This window comes from Podarcis filfolensis (genome assembly GCF_964270895.1).
Source record: "Podarcis filfolensis genome assembly, chromosome: Z".
Lineage (NCBI taxonomy): Eukaryota > Metazoa > Chordata > Lepidosauria > Squamata > Lacertidae > Podarcis > Podarcis filfolensis.
This window is the reverse complement of record NC_139617.1, coordinates 36,008,854-36,027,752: the sequence shown is the minus strand read 5'-3', so window position 1 is coordinate 36,027,752 and position 18,899 is coordinate 36,008,854. Positions and strand designations below refer to the sequence as shown.

The window sequence follows — 18,899 nt, the reverse complement described above, 5'->3', positions numbered from 1 at the left end:
TAAATTCACATTACTTGCTCCGCTCACTTTTGCCTCTGGCCCTGCCAACCACTATCATGTGGCCCCTGGAAGGATGCATGCCTGGATGGAAGATAGAGAGAAAGCTGTGTGTGCAGAAATTTACATATTGTACAAGAGTTTAAAAATCGCATTAGCTGTTTGGCCCACATGTGCCTTCTCTTCTGGCCTGCCACAGGTCATGTGGCCCCATGGTGGTTGTCCACAAAGGAATGTGGCCCTTAGGCATGTAAAATGTCCCAGGTTCAATCCCCAACAGCATCTCCAGGCCCAGGGGTGGGAGAGACTCCTGCCCCAAATCCTGCAGAGCTGCTGCCAGACAGTGTTGACAGTACTGAGCTAGATGAGCTGATTAGTTTAACTCAATACAAGGCTGGTTCCTATTTATATTAGCCCTTTGTTTAGAACCATGAGGCCTGGAACCTTATGTTATTTTTGGAGGAGGTCTGTGGCAGAGCAGAAGGTTTGATCCCCAGTGTCATTTGCAGGTAGGGCTGGGAAAGAGACGCCCTGTCTGGAAATCCTAAGGAGCTGCTGCCAGTAAGTGTACAGAATACTGAGCTAGATAGATGAATGGTCTTACTCCATCTATAAAGAAGCTTCCTATGTCCTTCTGCAATTCGTGTTTTTGCCTCCCCTGCCCGCCCTTCTCTGTAAGACAGAAACATAATGCATAACAGCATGACATCACTAAAAGCCCAACGAAGAGTTAATTGTCCCATAACTCCCTGTTTTGGAGACAGGGTGGTTCAAGCCCTAAGCCACCCAAAGGGCTATCAAACACCACACAATGAAACTGTTACTATAAATAAAAGCAACTTTTACAAAAGCTATCATTAGCAATACCTCTTGGGCTCTGGCTGGCTGAGATCATGGCAGCTGGGAGGATACCTGGCAAGCTGCTGATGACAGCACACCTGTCTGGCTTCAGTGTGGCTTGGCTATGCCTTTCTTACCACAACATTGAATGGTCTTGCTGCCATAACAAAGTGCTGCGGCTTTCTACACAGATAGATAGCTAGAGCCAGAGACCATCCTTTTGGTTTGGGATCAGAATGTGCTGGGTGGTATATTTACAGCATGTGAATTCACAGTCAAGTAGGGCAAGATCATCATTAGTTTGTGGGATGTTAATTCTCACCCAGCAAAGCTCTGGAGCCAGTTAAGCCTGGTTCAGTGCCGGAGCCCACAAATTAATGCTTAGGTTTTCCAGGTAAACCATGCAGGCTTTAAGAGTCATTTGCCAAGGGCGAGCAGAAATTACCTCCAAGTGATCAGACAAGGGGATATTATGGTTCTATGAGAATAGCTGCTGCCAACCACTCACAAATTATTCCAGATTTCCATGTTGAATATACATGGACCAGTTCCATCTAAAGATGGTTGAGGAATCCAGCTTTCTATATTCTGATGCTAACTGATCTGATCTGTGCCTACTGAGCGGATCAAAACCTACCTAATTACTTCACATATATTTCACATTCCTCAAAAGTTCCAATGTTCAGAGTATCTCAAAATAAATATTAAAAATGCATATCTTGAAAGAGAATGTATGGATAACTTGCATGCATGGGTCCACACATAAACACAAAATCACATAAATCCAGGAACACCCGGAAACACACAGCCCTACCACCAAGAAGGAGGGCTCTGGGAATCTTGTGGGAGGTAAGTGAAAAGCCTCACTTACTGGGCTTTGAGAAGGAGGTGCAAAGGCTCTAGGACAGGGGTCAGCAAAGTTTACCTCACCTGGGCTGGTTCACTCCTGCGGAGATCGCTCTGTGGGCTGGATCGCATCTGCGCAGATGCGGTTTTTGGCATCTCTGCAGAGGTGATTTTTGACGCCTGAGTATGTGCAGACATAATTTCCAACACTATGCAAGCGAGTCCCCGCTCCGCACTGTGCCGGTTCAGCACAGCATGTGGGGACTTGCCAAGCGGGTGGCTCGGTTCAGGGGTGGCTCGTGGGCCCTTTAAACGACCCCCGTGGGCAGCCTGTGGCCCACTGGCCACAGGTTGCCGACCCCTGCTCTAGGACCCTCCCAGACCCTCATGTCACCTTCCCAAAACCAGGTCCGCAAAGCGCTGCCTAAAGGAGCATGAGATTCGCGTTACCTGTATTCACACACACATTTTTCTAAGGATTATTTTTAAAATGCAGATTAACGTGGAACGTGGAATGAGACCAACCTTTGGTTGAACTAATGCCAAAAGCTGGAATGAGGCTCTTTGCTTCATCCATAGTCCCATTCTTCCACATGATGAGGCTGGTAGAATGCCCCAGAAAGAGAAAACGGTAACAGCTACACCCTGAATCATACGGACATCAAAAAAGCCTGGCTGCTGGATCAGGCCAAACACCCATCTGGTCCAGCATCCTGTTCTCATGGTAGCCAACCAGATGCCCGAAAGGGAAACCTGCAAGCAGCAGCACTCTCCCCACTTGTGATTCCCAGCAACTGGAATTCAGTGACTGGCTGCCTCTGATAGTGCAGGCAGAAGACAGCCATCCTGGCTGTTCAGGATGGGAAGGATAAGGGAAGAAAGAGTGTGAGTGTGTGTGTGTGTGTGTGCATTCTTTGGGAATCAACCCTGACAAAGTTGGTGTTGCAGAGACAGGATTTGACATGAATCCTTCCATCCTGAGCTGGTGGAAGTTGTAACTTGCTTCGCTGCGCTCCCAATAATAGGTGATTATACAACTGTTGTATAAAGATGTGAGAGGACAAGATAGCAGGAAGGGGGACGGGGAGGAGGAAGAAATGAGTGGTGAAGCCAGGAAGAGATCATCTTTTCTCGGCAAAGCCAGCACCACTAGAGTGCTGTCTCAGCAAGGAGCTCTCTGCCAGCTGCTGATTCACCCTGCCATGTCATGCTCCTTAGTTCCTGGAACCTTTTGGGAACATTGCTATGAATCTCTCTTTCTCTCTCTCTCCCTCTCTCTCGTAATGAGATGTTAACTTTTTGAGATTGTATTAATTATTTGTAGGATTTATTTACTTTTTGTTTAAGGCCATGTTCACACCCTGCGCTTAAAGCACGATGATGCCACTTTAAACAGTCATGGCTTCCTTCAAAGGATTCTGGGAGCTGTGGTTTATTAATGGTACTGGCAGTTGTTAGGTGGTCCCCTGTTCCCCCTGCCAGAGCCATAGTTCTCTGAGTTCCCTGTGAAGAGGGATTGGCTGTTAAATTGCTCTGGAAATTGTAGCTCTGGGAGCGGAGGAGGGGTCTCCAAACAACTCTCAGGATTTAAGGCGGGGTGGGGGGGGAGGAAGCCATGACTGTTTACATTTAAAGCTCCATGATACCACATTAAAGTGCAAATGTTATATTATTTAAAGCTCTTTTTTAAAAGAAAAAAAAGCACCAGTACTCACCATGAAGTAAGTGCCACATTTTTATCATGGGGGGGGGGGGGAAGGTACCAGTACTGTTATCCTTTAGTACCCCCGAAAAAAGCACTGGCCCTATTGATAGAAAAGCAGAACACAGATATTAAACAAAAGCAAACTTCTACACACACACACACACACACACTCCTTTCTATCTTTCATCCAAGGAAGCAGGAATCCTTATCAAAGTTTAAGAGCACATTCCAGCCAGGCAAACACACTCAAGGAAGATATGGCTTGGGGAAGTTCCAGGGGCTAGACAGAGAAACTTGGAGAGCCAGATTTGGCCCTCTGGATCAGAGGTTCTTCACTCCTGCATTATTTCATTCAGGTAGGTACATAATGGATTGTGGGCAGTACAAAGCAAAAGGCCCATGGAGCCACACCCAAGGCCACATCAGATCCAGAAGCAACTCATGTGACATTTGTTATTAGTGGAGCTATCCAATGTGGGCAGGGTTGATATTTTGTGGGCAGAATTATATGTGGACAGGGATCTAGCCAATTTCTGGCAGAAGCACTTCCCATGCCACATGCCATCCAATTGTATCTCGCAAGGCAGAGAGGGAAATTGAAGGATGTAAAGAAGAGGAAGATGTCACAGGAGGTGAAAGACTGTTTTAAAATACACACAAACCAGCATAGGAATCTACCTTGTAAGTCTGTTGGTGCATCTAGCTCAGTATTCCCTTCACCGATTGGCAGCAGCGTCAGATGGGTCTCCCCCAGCCCTATTTGGAGATGCTGGGAATTGAACCTGGGACCTTCTGCATGTAAAGCAGATGCTCTGCCACTGAGCTACAGCCCTTCCTTCAGCAAAGCATGAGTTATTTTAGATTTTCGTGCTACTTTCCTCCTTGTGCAGGCAAGAGGGAGTGGCAAAATAATTGGGGTGGCCTGGAATCTTGTGGATTTGCTCTCTGGCTGTACTTCAAAGGGCAATTTTTATCAAAAACTCATTCATCCTACATGTCTCTCTCCCCCTCCCCCGCTTGAAACAGTGGCCAAGCTTGGGAGAGAGTAGTTAGGAGAGTTCCCTGATCCAATAACTTGTTAAGGCAATGGATCTGGGTTTAATCTTGTTGAAGTCAGTGGACTAAGCTGCTTTAAATCCTAAAACTGGGGCTTATCTCCTTTGTGGAATCACCTAGAGGAGAGCGCGCAACTTTGGCCTGATTTTAGTAACTGTTTAAGGCTGCATACACACCAAATATTTAAAGATTTCTCTCTCTCTCAGAATCCTGGGAACTGTAGTATATTAAGAGTGCTGGAGATTTTAGTTCTGCGAGGGGTGAACTGTACTTCCCAGGATTCTTGAGGTGTGTGTGCTTTAAACGTGTATGTTGCCTAAGACAGTTCAGATCAGTGTATACAGTATAAAAATTCAGAATGTCAACTTTCTTGAGATAACAGAAAAGAAATGGTAAAATTTGATACAGGGAAGGGAGCCTATGATAACACATAATTCCTAGGCACATAATTCCTAGGAGTGGAAATTTGAACCCTGATATCCCAGGTCCTAGTATGACACTAACCGCCACACCCCACTGCTAGGGAATGCTACTGTCTAAGGCAGGGGTAGGCAAACTAAGGCCCGGGGGTCGGATGCGGCCCAATCGCCTTCTCAATTTGGACCACGGACGGTCCGGGAATCAGCATGCTTTTACATAAGTAGAATGTGCCCTTTTATTTAAAATGCATCTCTGGGTTATTTGTGGGGCATAGGAATTCGTTCACTCCCCCCCCCCAATAATCCGCCCCTCCCCCAAAGTCTGAGGTACAGTTGACCGGCCCCCTGCTTAAAAAGTTTGTTGACCCCTGCTCTAGACCAGGGGTCGGCAACCTAAGGCCCATGGGCCACACACAGCCCACGGGGGTCGTTTAACCAGCCTACGAGCCGCCCCTCAACCAAGCAGGCAGCTCAGTGAGTCCCCCCGCATTGCACTAAACCGGCGCCGTGCGGAGCGGGGACTTGCTTTTGTGGCCTGCGCATGCACAGATGCCGAAAATCACATCTGTGCAGGCGCAGGAAATCGTGGGTGCGCACGCGATCTGGCCCACGTAGGGATGTCTGCTTAAGTGAACTGGCCCAGACAAGGTCAACCTTGCCGACCCCTGGTCTAAGGTTAGGAATGGGGGGCTGGTGACCATCCTCCAACCCCATCCTCTCTAACCATTGCAGCGCAGATGGGAATTGGAATCCATTATCCAACCTTGCTTTTGCCCACAGACACCTATGCCACAACAAACCCAATCAGTCTCTAAGGTGAGCACCTTGTTAGAGACCCCAGCAAGACGCAGACTAGGGGAGAGGGTCTCTAGATCCTTCAGTAGCTGTAGGGATTAGCTGCTGGCAGATCGCCTTGCTGAGGGCCCCTTCCCATTGTCCTCTTGGAATCTGCAAACACAGGGAAAAACAATGGAGAGATTTCCTGCCTTCATCTCAGCAGGCTGCTAAGTTTCAAGATCAATCATCATTACTCAAGCGGCAGCTTGGTTAACTCTTTGCCTTCCCAACTCTTAACTCTGGTGAGTCTGTACCTCACTAAGAACAGCCTTGCAGCTAGATCTAGCCCAGGATCCTGTTCTTGTAGTGTGCATCCAGTTCCCTGTGGGAAACCAGTGGTTTGGCCTTTCTAGAGGAGCGGCTTGTTTTTCGATACATTCATTTGGCATTTATCAACATACAAACAGTAAACATAGATAAGCAGACCGTGGAAAAACGAGAGGGAAATAATAGTACACAGGCTCGGCGGGAAATCCCGAGGTCTGCAGAAGAAGAAAATATGTAGACAGCCATAAGACGCGTGCTCCGCAATCACAGAATGCTGGAGGGGCGAGGGGAACTAGGAAATACGGGAGTGGAATGCAGTGGAATGGAGCATCTTGGAAGAGGCACGACTGGCTGGCTGGCACCCTGAACGAAGGCATCCCACGTTGTAACATTTGGTTGAAGTTCCTATTTGTTGTTAATAATTAGTAACAATAATAATGCCAAGCAGTTAACAACAACAACACATGCTTCCAGTAGGGTTGTCCTCATAGCTGTCAACATTTCCCTTTTTTTAAGGGAAATTCCCTTACTCTAAATAGGATTCCCCGCAAGAAAAGGGAAAAGTTGACAGCTATGGTTGTCCTATTAGTCTGCTGCAGATCAAGTAACAAACAGCCGTGTTGTACCTTTAACGACATCCAGATTTATTGTTAGCATCGTCTTTCTGTGGCTTAAGAATCCAGGCTTCTCTGAGATGTGAAATCTTATCCTTAGTCTCACGGTTATAGTGGGGGGTGGGGGTGGGGAGAAATTGCAAATAGCAGCCCTGTTTTTTCTTTATTTAAGAACTGCTTATCTTGTATACACTTGAGCTTTGCCTACACGTGTCACGGGCCTCCCCTCCGTTGCATCTGATGGCCTTTCGGCCCCTCTGTTTACCCTCCATCCTACTTCCCAATAAACCCGTGTCTATTTGCCAAGCCACAGTGATAACCCTTCAATTCATCTGCGCGCAAAGCAGCCGCCGCAATAAATCCTTGAGCCTTTTAAAGTGCCACAGCTTCTGTGAGTGAACGAGTGAGGTTGTGGTTAATACTAATATTAGGATTATAAACGTTTCTCTCTCTCTCTCTCTGCAAAATAATAATAATAAAGTTCCAGCGGCGCTCTCCTTCTCGGCCTGCAGAGGGCACGCCTCTGCTTTCTTTCCTAGCCTCTTCCAAGCGGGAGGGGAATGAGAAGAGGAAAAGGCTCTGGTTCCGCTTTCGCTTGCCTCCCTAGCATCACCACACCGCCTTTTCAATCTTGCTCTCTCACTCTATCTCCACCCCTTTCCAAGCGGGTGACATAAGGGCTTGTGAGTGGGCGGATCAAATTTCCCCAGTGTGGAGAATGATGACTGAGAAGGAGCCGCTTTGCTGCTGAGCTCCAGGCGTAAAGGCGCAAAGAACGCGCTCTCTCTCCCAAGCCCAAGGTGCGCGTAGTTTGGAGAGGGGACCCTCCGAGCTCGTGAACTGGCGCCCCTCCTCCTTTAGCTCAGTATAATGGAAAGTTAGCAGGAGTTGAACCCTCTATTCTCGCCGCTCCATGGTGAACCTCATGTGGTCAGAGCTCCTGCAGGATGAACGCCCCAAAGCAGCCGCTGCCGCAGCCACCGCAGGAGGCGGCGGCGGCGGACGCGGCGGCATCCTCAGCCCGGAGAAAATGTTCGAAGGCTCCCGCCGGTTCCGGAGCTTGTGGGACGGGGTGAAGCTGGAAGTGGCGGCCGAGAGCACCAGCCCCGTCGTCTTGCACAGTTTCACGCAGCTGGATCCGGACCTGCCCCCGCTGGAGGTAAAGCCCAAAGTGTTGGGGGTGTGGGGAGCCCCATGCGCCGCGGGGATGGAGGTGGCGGGTTGATTATACGGCGTGTCTCGCTCGCTTTGCATGAATTTCAGGTAAAAGAAATTCCGCCTGTGCGTGCTTACTCGGGTGTAAGCCTCCGCTCAATGGGGCGTGCGCCCAAGCAAAAGCGTGCAGAGGCTTGTAGTAACGGGCTCCCAACCAGACGACTAGTTCTCTTCCCTCCGCGTCCGCCGTGTTTCCAAGACATGTTTAATTTAGGGGTGAAGCCTGACCGCATCTCTCTTCGCTTTTTTATACCGCGACCGCAAACTCCCAAGTTTTCTAGTTCTGGTGTTATGCGTGGGCACGCGGAAGGGTGAATGTAGCGCTGGGGGTCCCACCAACAAAGCTGTTTGAAAGTAGCTTCTCTAGGAGGCGCCTTACTTTTTGTCTTTCGACTGGTAAATTAGGTCCGTTTCTGATTCCACTCCATATACATACATTTAAAACCTTTTTGAAGCCGCTGGCTGCTCACAAAGAATCCTGAAGATTGTAGTTTAAGGATGCTGGGAATTGTAACTTGGAGAGGTTCTCGGGATTCTTTGCAGGAAGTCCTACGTTTTAAATGAGTGTTGGATGGGCTTTAAATTTATGGTGTTAATCTGTTTCATTACTGGTGTGCATGAGTGAGTATATGGGTCATTCTCTGCCTCTTTCCCCATTTCATCCTAACAACAACCCTGTGAGGCAGGTTAAGTGGACTGCAACTTCTTTTCATACTACTCGTTGTTTTACTCACGCCACAAAACGATGGTGCTTCCAATTTAGATTGCATTATTGAAAGATTTGGCAGATTTCAGAGGTAGTTTCGGTGGCTTTTTGCCATGACAGCAGTGGGTACTTCCAGATTGGGGTGTGTTGTGTGTGTTAATATAGCCACTCCACTTACATTGGATATTGAAAATAGGCCACTAGCAACAGGATTTTATTTTACTGTATAGGAATTCCCATGGAAAAGTAAATCTAAATTAATGGGGGGGGGGGAGAGATACAGGTTAGTATTTTTAGGCCAACAGTGTTTTGAGCATGCTGTGAAAAATGTGCATGTATAAGGAGCACTGATCCCATAATATGTACAATAAAATGCAGCATTCATGGTAGTATACCATTGATTATTATATGGCGAGAACACTATTTTGCATGCAGAAGGTCTCTGGTTCAATCCCTGCAATCCCTAGGAGAGATTACTGGTCTGAAATCTCAGAGTTGCTTCCAGTCAGTGTAGACAATACTGAACTAAATTGTCCAGTGGTTGAACTCTGTATACGGTATCATCTTATGATGTTCTCAGTGAGAGAGCATCTGCTTTGCATACAGAAAGTCCCAGGATCAAACCCTGGCATCTGGTAAGGCTGGGAATAACCCCTACCTAAAGCCCTGGAGAGCTGCTGCCAGTCAGTGCAGACGATACTGAGTTAGGTTTACCAGTGGTCTGACTCTGGATATTCAGAATGATGAGGACTATAACCTTACTCTGTTCTTAGGAGGAAAGGCTGTTGCCCATTGGTAGAGCAGCTGGTTTGCATGCAGAAGGTCCCAAGTTCATTCTCCAAGTAAGGTTGGCAAAATGTCCCCTGCCTGAAATCCTGGACAGCTGCTGCCAGTCAGAGTAGATAGTATTGAACTAGATAAACCAACGATCTGATTCTGAACAAGGGAAACATTCCATGTTCCTGTCCTGTACAATGTCACCTGAAATTGCGGCACATCATACAAATAGGGTGGGGGCACTTTCCCTACATTTGGGTTTCGGGTTTTAAAAGAATGAGGGAGGATATGATGGAACTTCGTAACCTTATGAATGAATCAGTGAACAAATGATGTACGTAGTACAGGCAACTCCCCATTTACATGGGGGTTAGCCACCGTGCATTGAATTGATGGAAAGGACATGACTTTACAGGAGCAGGAGGAACTAACTGAACTGAGCTTTCTGCATGCAGAGCAGATGCTCTACCACTGAGCTACAGAAATTCCCCTTTACAAAAAGCACAATTGGTTTATCTCTGTCTCTCTCTAATAAAAACACAGGGCTGTCATCATGCAGCTCCCACTGGAGGATTTGTAATGCCATATCACAACCCTCAATTTGCATGAATTTCAGGTAAAAGTGAAGACAGTGAAACTATAATTCCCATGGTTTTTTAAATATATAGAGAGAGGTGCTTAAATGTGGTGTGTGTGCAGCAAAAGGGTCACTGGCCAGACAGATGATCTTTGTTGTTCCCTTTCCATCTTCCACAGATATCTGCAATTCCCTCTTGCTCACATGATCACTTTGGGCTCAACTGGTCAGGCAATTATCTGTGTGGCTGGCAAGCTGCCAGGTTTGAGCATCTATTAGGAGAGGCGCTCTCTGTGGCGAGAAGCGCAGATCTGGCGCCTTTAAAGGATTTAATGAATGACAGCGAGCTTCCTGTTGCGAACCATTTTTGTGCCTTCTGTTCTCCTTGGAGCTGCTTGCCTAAAGCTCTCTGACCTGGCCAGGGATTTGGAGGGAGCCTGTAGCATCTTCTTCCAATGCAGAGAAAATCCTTTGCTGGGTGGGTCATGACTTATGTCCAAACATCTGTATGCATCGACTGTGGGAGCACCACAGTCTCTCCGACATTCCATTACAGGACAGTCAAGGCCCCTGTCAATAGCTCAGTGTACTTTGTGTAGCTCAGCTGTAGAGCATCTGCTATGCACGCAGAAGGTCCCAGGTCAATTTTTGGCATCCCCAGGTAAAGCAGGGAAGGTCTCCTGCTTGAAGAACTTGAGAGCCACTGCCTGTCATTGTAGACAGTACTGAGATAGATGAACCAATGATCAGATCCTATTTAATTTAGCCTGTTTAATATTTCAAAACAGTAAGAATTAGAATCTTACTTTATTTTTAGGGGATAGGCCATAGCTCAATAGCAGGACACATTCTTTGCAAGCGGAAGGTCTTGGGCTCAATGCGTGTCATCCCTGTGTTAGGCTGGGATGGTTGCCTGCTTGCAACTGGAGAGCTGCTGCCAGCCAGTGTAAAACAGTGCTTACAGCAGGTCTCTTCCTATGACACTGATGCTATATTGAATGAGCTTTTTTCATTCTTGGGACACAGGGCTTTTATCTTAATTGCTTCCCTTCGCCAAACTTTTTGCAAAGAGTTAATAAACCAGATCCAGTTTCCTATGCACACAAGGCTGCCACCCACAGCCCCTGGTTTCATTCTCTTGGAGATTGGAGCAAGAGAGATTGTTGCTGAAAATCCATCATCTGTTTCTCATTTCGTGTCTGGCAAAAAAGTATTTCAACCTCCCAGATTTCCTTCGCTGGGCTAGGAGGAGCCTTGAGAGGTGTGGTTTCAGAAGAGAGGCCAGGAAAGTTGGGTAGGGTAGGGGGAGAACCTGAGCTTTTCAGCTCCCTCCATTGCAAGGAAATAATGATTGAAAGGGTGGTGCAATCATTCCAGACCACCATACCTCCTTCTCCTTGCAGGCAGGAAAGAAACTGTGTTTCGCTAACCTTGGGCAAGTCTAGAGACACATTCATACCAGACATTTAAGGCACTATGATACCATCTTAAACAGTCATGCCTTCCACCAAAGAATCCTGGGAGCTGTAGTTTGTGAAGGGTGATGAGAGTTGTTAGCAGATCCATATGCCTCTCACAGAGCTACAATTAATTCCTAGCATTAATTGTTAAGCCACTTTTGAGAATTGAAGCTCTGTGAGGAGAACAACTCCTAACACCTCTTGGCACCTTCAATAAGCTACAGCTCCCAGAATTCTTTGGGGAAGCCACGACTCTTCAAAATGATACTGCTTTAAATGTATGGTGCAGATGTGGCCATGGTAGATGGTAGCTACTTACGGTTTTTAAGAAAATCATGTTTTGTCTTGGGCTGTGTACACACCATATATTTAAAGCACATTTCTCCCACACCCAAGAATCCTGGGAACTGTAGCTCTTTGAGAGATAAAATACAGTTCCTAGGATTCCATGGGAGGCTGCTTTAAATTTCAGTCCACCTGAACTCTTCCTGCCCCAGCTGTGCTTTGCACTTTTCAATTGTGCTTTCATGGATTAAGAAATGCCTTGCTGGATCAGACTTAGGGTTCATCAGCTGGCCAGAAGCTCCCAGAAAAGCTCACAAGTGGACAAAAGGCAGTAACTTATTGTCTGCACCCTCCCCTTCACCAGTGTTTTGTAGTTGGAGATATACTGCCCCTAAATGTGAAGGCTTGATTTAGTTATCAAAGCTGAGTGGGGGGTTTGAACCTGGGTCTCTCAGCTCCCAGGCTGGCGCTCTGACCTCTAGACTCTGCACTGCTGATAAACTTTAATTAGTTCTTTAACTCCCCTCCCTCCTAATTTTTTTTGAAACTGAGAGTTTGCTGCCTATCAGCACGTAGGGCTTAGTGGGCTAGGCATGGAGGCAGACTCTCCCACATGGCGGAGAGGCAACAGGTTATTTTTAAATAACAAAAAGCTCTGCAGGCCTCAGATGGAAATTAAGAAAAAGGAAAAAAAAATAAAGCACAAGTAATCTGTCCTGTTAATTACCAGGGATGCAGGCGGCAGAAATTGCCCCAGGGGCCTGATCTGCACAGGCTTGCAGCAGCTTTTTGTCAGGAGTGTTCGCAAATAACCTCTTCTTCTTTTAATAAATAAATGCAGAACCAACTCCGTTGAGTACAAGCTGGAACTGTGATGAGTGTTCAGGATTTCCCCTCTGTGATAGTCTCCTCTCCCCTTTGCCACCCTATCCTGTCATATTTGATGGATGGTGTGTGCTGTGTATTTAGTATCAGGGAGCTTTGTGGGGGAATACCCAGTTCCAGGCTGTTGGGGGGGGGGAGGGAAAGCTTGGGCAAAATGTGGCCCCTGCTTCCTCTGTAAGTTGCCCCTGGTGGCCAAGAGTACAGCCACCTGAACAGCAGAGAGTAGCCAGGCTTTGCCACTCTTTAAATTTCCCACAATGCCCCAGAGCAGGATGGGCAAGAGTGCAGTACTTTGAAACAGAATCCGTGGGCCTCACAGACCATTGTCAATTAAAGTGTTCCTCACATAGTTAATATTATTTAATAGGCACAATTAATATATACAATTGAATGTGCATAATTAATAGATTGAGCCCTTTCAGGGGCATTGAGTCCATGTCAGGATAAAAAGATGGGATATAGATAAATATAATAATAATAATAATTTAGAATAGTCAAGTGAACTCTCCAAAGGGCAGCCCACCTGCTCTCCAGAGCCCCAGGCAGCAGAGAGGCCTCACCAAGTCGTGCCAGCCAGCCAGCCCACCAATCAAAAGGCGGGGCCTCGAAATTTGGCACCTGTCTCTTCCCACTGGTGGGTTTTCAATTGCCCCAGCCCCCCCTCACCCATGTACTCTCGCCTTGTGGGCAGCATGTTGGACCACCCTGCCCCAGAGCAATGCTAGGGGTGTGTGGGATTGTCATGGACAGAGGCATGAATTATTTTTTTCGCAGAGTCGAGAAGTACTTATCTAAGCTTGGCAAAGATACAATATACGTATATACAAACAGACCCACACTCTTTCTTTGTCTCTCTCTCACACACAAGAAACAATCTGTTTTGCAAATTTGAATTCAAAACCAATCAACCTTCCACTGTTTCTCATATGTATTTTTGTGTGAAAAATCTGACATTAAAAAATCTTTCTGTGAAAACACACACACACACACACACACACACAGAGAGAGAGAGAGAGAGAGAGAGAGAGAGAGAGAGAGAGAGAGAGAGTTGTATCCATTGTTAGTCCTACACAGAATAAATGCATTGAAATGGATGGATATGGCTGGCTTAGGTTCATTGATCTGAATAGGTCTACTCTGGGTAGCACTTTGTTGGATACAACTCACTCTATGTTTCTGTGTGAAAAATCTGATGCAATTGCAACTTCGAATTCAAAATCTCTCATATATTTACACATTCTTACAAGAACACATTTTTAAAAATTATTTATTTCATAAAATTAAAACACTGATTGATTGTACAAAAAAACCCCTCAAATGGGTTTACAGAGAAAAAGGGGGGAAATGAAATTGTAAAAACAGTTTAAAAACAACTTTTTTAAAAATTCAGGAAAAATTAAAACCAACAATGAACTAAGATGAGATTAAAACATGCACATCAATGTTCTACATATCTTTTGTCTAGGCTAGCGTAAAGAAAAATGCTTTTAGCACTTCCTGACATTGATAGACACACAAAATATACATTCAGACACACTGTGTAAGAGACGGGGGGGCGGGGAGAATGAGAAAATATGACATCAGAATGCAAATGTGAGTTTGAAATATCCTGTTCAAAGTTTGGCTAGCAAAACTGACAGACTGAGAGCATCCCACGTATTCACCTTGGCTTCATAATCTGATAAGGGTTGATATTCTTTACTTGCACTGTTCTTTTATTGCATGTGCAACTGTACTCATTTTATAGTTTTCTTTTTCATCTTTTGATCTTTTAATAATTGCTCTCTCTGTTTTATATTCTTTATAAAGTGAAATATAAAATAAACTCTCTCTTTCTCTCTCTCTCTTCATTTACCTTGGGGACATATTCATAGTTTTACCAACCTACAAGTTACCCTCTCTCTGTGTCTTTCTCAGATATAGGATTTCCTTTCAGGTGTTTTGACATCTGTGCTTTTTTCTCTGCACTCTTGCAAATGGATGTGAGAGGTCAAAATAGGTCTATGAGCTTGAAGTGCAGAATTGCATATCAAATTTCATTCCTGTATCTCAGTCCTTGAGAGAGAGATTGTTGTTGTTAATATCGGGTTCATATCAGGAGGTCCTTAAGGTATTGTGGTTCTGAGCCATTTTCACTTTATTGGTGAAAACCAGCACTTTGAGTTGGGCCCAGAAGCTTAATTGGCAGCCAGTTGGGTCAGGATCAGTGTACTATGCCCAAACCGTCTTCCCTCGGTGAGCAGCCTGTCCACCAAATATTGCACCAGCTGAAGTTTCTGAACTGTCTTCAGAGGCAGCCCTACGTATAACACGCTGCAGTAATCTAACCTAGAGGTTACCAGAGCATAGACAGTTGTTAGTTTATCTCTGTCCAGATTACCTATCTACACACACAAACTCTTTGTCACCCGAACAAGGTAATCCAAAGCCTTTGCTTTGCCAAATAAGTCATTCTGATTTTCCTGCACACACAGTCTCCTCTGAAGGATTAGGCGTATGTAGAAGATTAAGACTGCCTGTTTTGAAACAAGCTAAGAAGTTGAACTCTGAGGACTGAGGCATTTTAAATCTGGATGGCATGACTATACAAAGGAGCGGCTCCTTAATCTGTGTGATCCTGCTTTTACTAAATGGATACCCTAGTTAATACAGATTAAGGCACTGTTTATCTACAGAACCATTTATCTTCCCACAGCTGAGCCCAGGGTGCTGCGAGTGCCACAATTTCATGTTGGCGGGAAGACACAGAAATGGATTCTGAGAATAATGGCTTTCATTTTAGTTTTTAAAAAACAAGTTTGTACTGTAGTCCTTAAGCTGTGACTTTAAGAGCAGCCAAAAAAGTGTTTAAAATTTAAACTCTGTCCTACTGCTACTGTGTTCTACTTCACACCTCAAATGTATACTAAATGGGTTTGGGGTGGGGGATTGACTAGTTTTACAGTAGTTTTCTCACTTGTTGATTCAAAAAGAATCTGCTTCTGCAACACATCCCAAAGGAGAATCACCCACTCTTGTGCATTTCTGCATGATTTGCTCAGTTTGGGTTAGGATTTGCTTTGGGTTTAGGAGGAATTCTGTATAGCAATGACTCATGAAGAGACTTTACAGAAAGTCACATCTGAAGGCAGGTCATGTCATGTCTCCTTGTTAGGAACGATTGAACAATCCCATTGTGGAGATTCAACAGGCTAACCCTCATCTAGCAGAGGCTGATTGGAAAGGAACATGCCTCAGGGCAATACATCAGACAGAGACACAGCGGGAAACCTCATGGGTAGACTCCCATCTGCCTTTGCTCGTTGAATTAATGCCCTTTTATTTTTCAGACTTATCTGCCCTTTCATGGGTGGCTTGGTGCCAGGAATGCTTCTCAGCTCCTAGACTCATCCCCACCCAACTCCAGTTTGCAATCCAGAGAGCAAATGTCACCTTTTGACATTTCCTAGATGGGTAATAGTGCCATCTCATTAGGGGCAGGACAGGGACTGCACTGAGCAAACTGAGCAGGAGGGTCCCCAGGTGCAGCAGGGTCCAGGTAGTCATATTTTTAAAAAAGATGAATTCTTGCATATAAACAAAGGGTACCCACCCCAGTAAGATCATTTAAATCCAGACTCTTAAAATCCCCTTAGCGACATCACAGCCCAGTGGATGAGGAGCTGGCTCCTTCTTCCCAAGAAAGCTGTGCCAAGGGAGACCTGTCACTCACAGTGAGGAGTTCCCTGTCAAGTTGCTGGGCAGAGTTTGGAGGATGGAGTTTGGAAGGAGCTTTTGCATCATCCTCCTGTTTCTCGACAGTTGTCCCCGCTAGGTGTCCATAGAAGTGCACAATACCTTTCTGGGTGTGCTAACTAGGTTTGAGGTTTTGTTTTTGTTTCCAAATAGGATTTATGACTGGATCGGCATCCCTGGGAACCAAACCATTTCCCCGATCCCTTCCTTGGTACTTTTCCAAATGCAAACAGGCTTTCGCCTAATCTGGGACCATCCAGAAGTCTTAGTTTTGGGTGCTCAGGAAGTCTAAATAATGAGTAGGAGAGATGAAACCTAAGGTGTAAAGGCACCCCCACAATAAGAGCCAGCGTGGTGTACTGATTAGCAGACTTCCATGCTTCAACATTTTGTTGCAGATCCCTTTGGTTGTTTTCAAAAGTATTTTAGTTCTGTAAACCAGTGTTTGCCAGAAGGGGGAACTCCTTGGCAGTATCTAACCAAAAACTGTCCAAAGGTAGATCAGCAAATCTTAGCTTGAAACCACGATTTTGTCTCAGTTCAGTTAGTTCCTCCTGCTCCTGTAAAGTCATGTCCTTTCCATCAACTGATGCTGAGCTATAAGGGTCCCTAACCCAGTCAAGGCATTCAGTGGAGACTGAAGAGAAATAAAAAGACAACTTCTCCGGTCCTCATGGTGACTCGAGTCGCGACGTCTTCTTCTCTCCGCTGCTGCGCACACTGTGCTCGGGCGGGAAGGAAGTCGGAAGATGATGTCCTACTGTGATAGGTCCAGGGTGGAGTCTGAAAAGTGGAGGGTGCCCCCCTGAGGAGCGCCAATTGGCGCCCCTGCTGGCCGAGGGTGGGGTCAAAAACCCCACCCCACCCATACCCAGGACACAGTCCGGCGCCCGCCTAGTGGGCGAAAATTTGAATTTATTTTTTTAAAAAAATCTTTCGAATTTTTCAATTTTTCCCACGGCACACCAGGCAACATCTCGCGGCACGGAACAGTGGTTGAAAAACACTGCTGTTAACTAAAGTGGCTTTGCAGATTTGGTCTTGAGAGGCAGCAGCTTCTCGCCTCTCCTTCCCACCCCCCTTTTACTGGAGATACCCTGCTCCAAATGATAGGACTTGCCCCACTGTTTAGGAATGAATCTAAGTGTTGTCAGCATAGAATCATAGAATTGGAGAATTGGAAGGGATTTCAAGGGTCACCTATTCCAATTACTATTACTATGGTCATCTAAAGCATCCCTGGTAGATGACCATAGTAATAGTAATAGTAATAGTAATAGTAATAGTATTAGTAATAGTATTAGTAATAGTAATAGTAATTTATTATTTGTACCCCGCTCATCTGGCTGGGTTTCCCCAGCCACTCTGGGTGGCTTTCAACAAAGATTAAAAATACATTAAAATGTTACACATTAAAAATTTCCCTGAACAGGGCTGCCTTCAGATGTCTTCTAAATGTCAGGTAGTTGTTTATCTCTTTGACATCTGATAGGAGGGCGTTCCACAGGGCGGGCGCCACTACCAAGAAGGCCCTCTGCCTGGTTCCCTGTAGCTTTGCTTCTTGCAGTGAGGGAAACACCAGAAAGCCCTCGGCGCTGGACTCAGCGTCCGGGCAGAACGATGGGGGTGGAGATGCTCCTCTGCTTAAAAACCTCCAAGGAAGGAGAATTCACCACCTTCCGAGGGGGTTAATTGTTCCAGTCTAACCCATGGGTAGGCAAACTAAGTCTGGGGGGGGGGCGGATCAGGCCCAGTCGCCTTCTCAGTCCGGCCCACAGACGGTCCGGGAATCAGCATGTTTTTACGTGAGTAGAATGTGTCCTTTTATTTAAAATGCATCTATGGGTTATTTGTTGGGCCTGCCTGGTGTTTTTACATGAGTGGAATGTGTGCTTTTACAGTGTTTAAAATGCATCTATGGGATATTTGTGGGGCATAGGAATTCATTCATTTCCCCCCCTTCAAAATATAGTCTGCCCCCCCCCCAAGGTCTGAGGGACAGTGGACCAGCACCCTCCTGGGGGACCAACCCCCGCTGGCTTTCAGTGCCATCTTGCAGCAGGAACAGGTGCAGTTTTCAGATTTTGCTGTAGGAATGAGGGAGGGACAAACAGAATTTAAGATTGGGGGGAAAGTGTAAAAAAAATCCACCATCCCTCCCCTCCTCACAGATTACTCTTTTGGGTGTGTGGATAAAGTCCTCCGCCTTAGAAGATCTCCTCTCTGCCTGTATTTCTGTTTGCTTTGGAATTCTTATTTCTGTCCTGTGGGGGACTCCTGAGGCCAAACCTCATCTCCTAAAGCTGGGAAGGGAGGATGGAACGAGATGTTTACTAGGCCGCAAGCAGCACAAGATATCCCTCAGTGGAGGAAACAAAAGGAGCGTTGTGCTGATTTGGTGCAGTTGTGTGTCAGCTGTTGTGCGCTTCAGCTCAGGGTTAAGAGAGAAAAAGGGGGGGTTCTTGGGCATGGAACAGGAAAATCCTCAAGTAGCATCCTCGGTCTGCTTGGAAATAGTGTACAAATCTTTATCCTGTGTTATTCAGTGGCTAGAGTGTTAGACCATGACCAGGGAGACCAGGGTTCAATCCCCACTCAGCCATGAAGCTCACTGGGTGATCTTGAGCCAGTCACTTGGTCTCAGCCTGACTTACCTCACAGGGTTGTTGCGAGGACAG

General features: G+C 46.1%; 1 protein-coding gene across 7 annotated transcripts in view; it reads left to right on the top strand.

Annotated features, from left to right (window-relative positions):
- The window catches only part of RALGDS (ral guanine nucleotide dissociation stimulator), a 91,010-nt gene that overhangs the window by 27,030 nt on the left and 45,081 nt on the right, over nt 1-18,899 (top strand). The window contains exon 1 of one of the 7 annotated variants that reach the window (XM_083596337.1): nt 7,207-7,740. The exons of 5 other annotated variants lie outside the window; for them this stretch is intronic. In XM_083596337.1, the coding sequence (XP_083452463.1) occupies nt 7,495-7,740 (246 nt within the window). In that variant the 5' untranslated portion in view covers nt 7,207-7,494. Of the gene's footprint in view, nt 1-7,206; nt 7,741-18,899 lie in introns of those variants that run through there. One more of the 7 variants, XM_083596335.1, reaches the window with a different exon arrangement.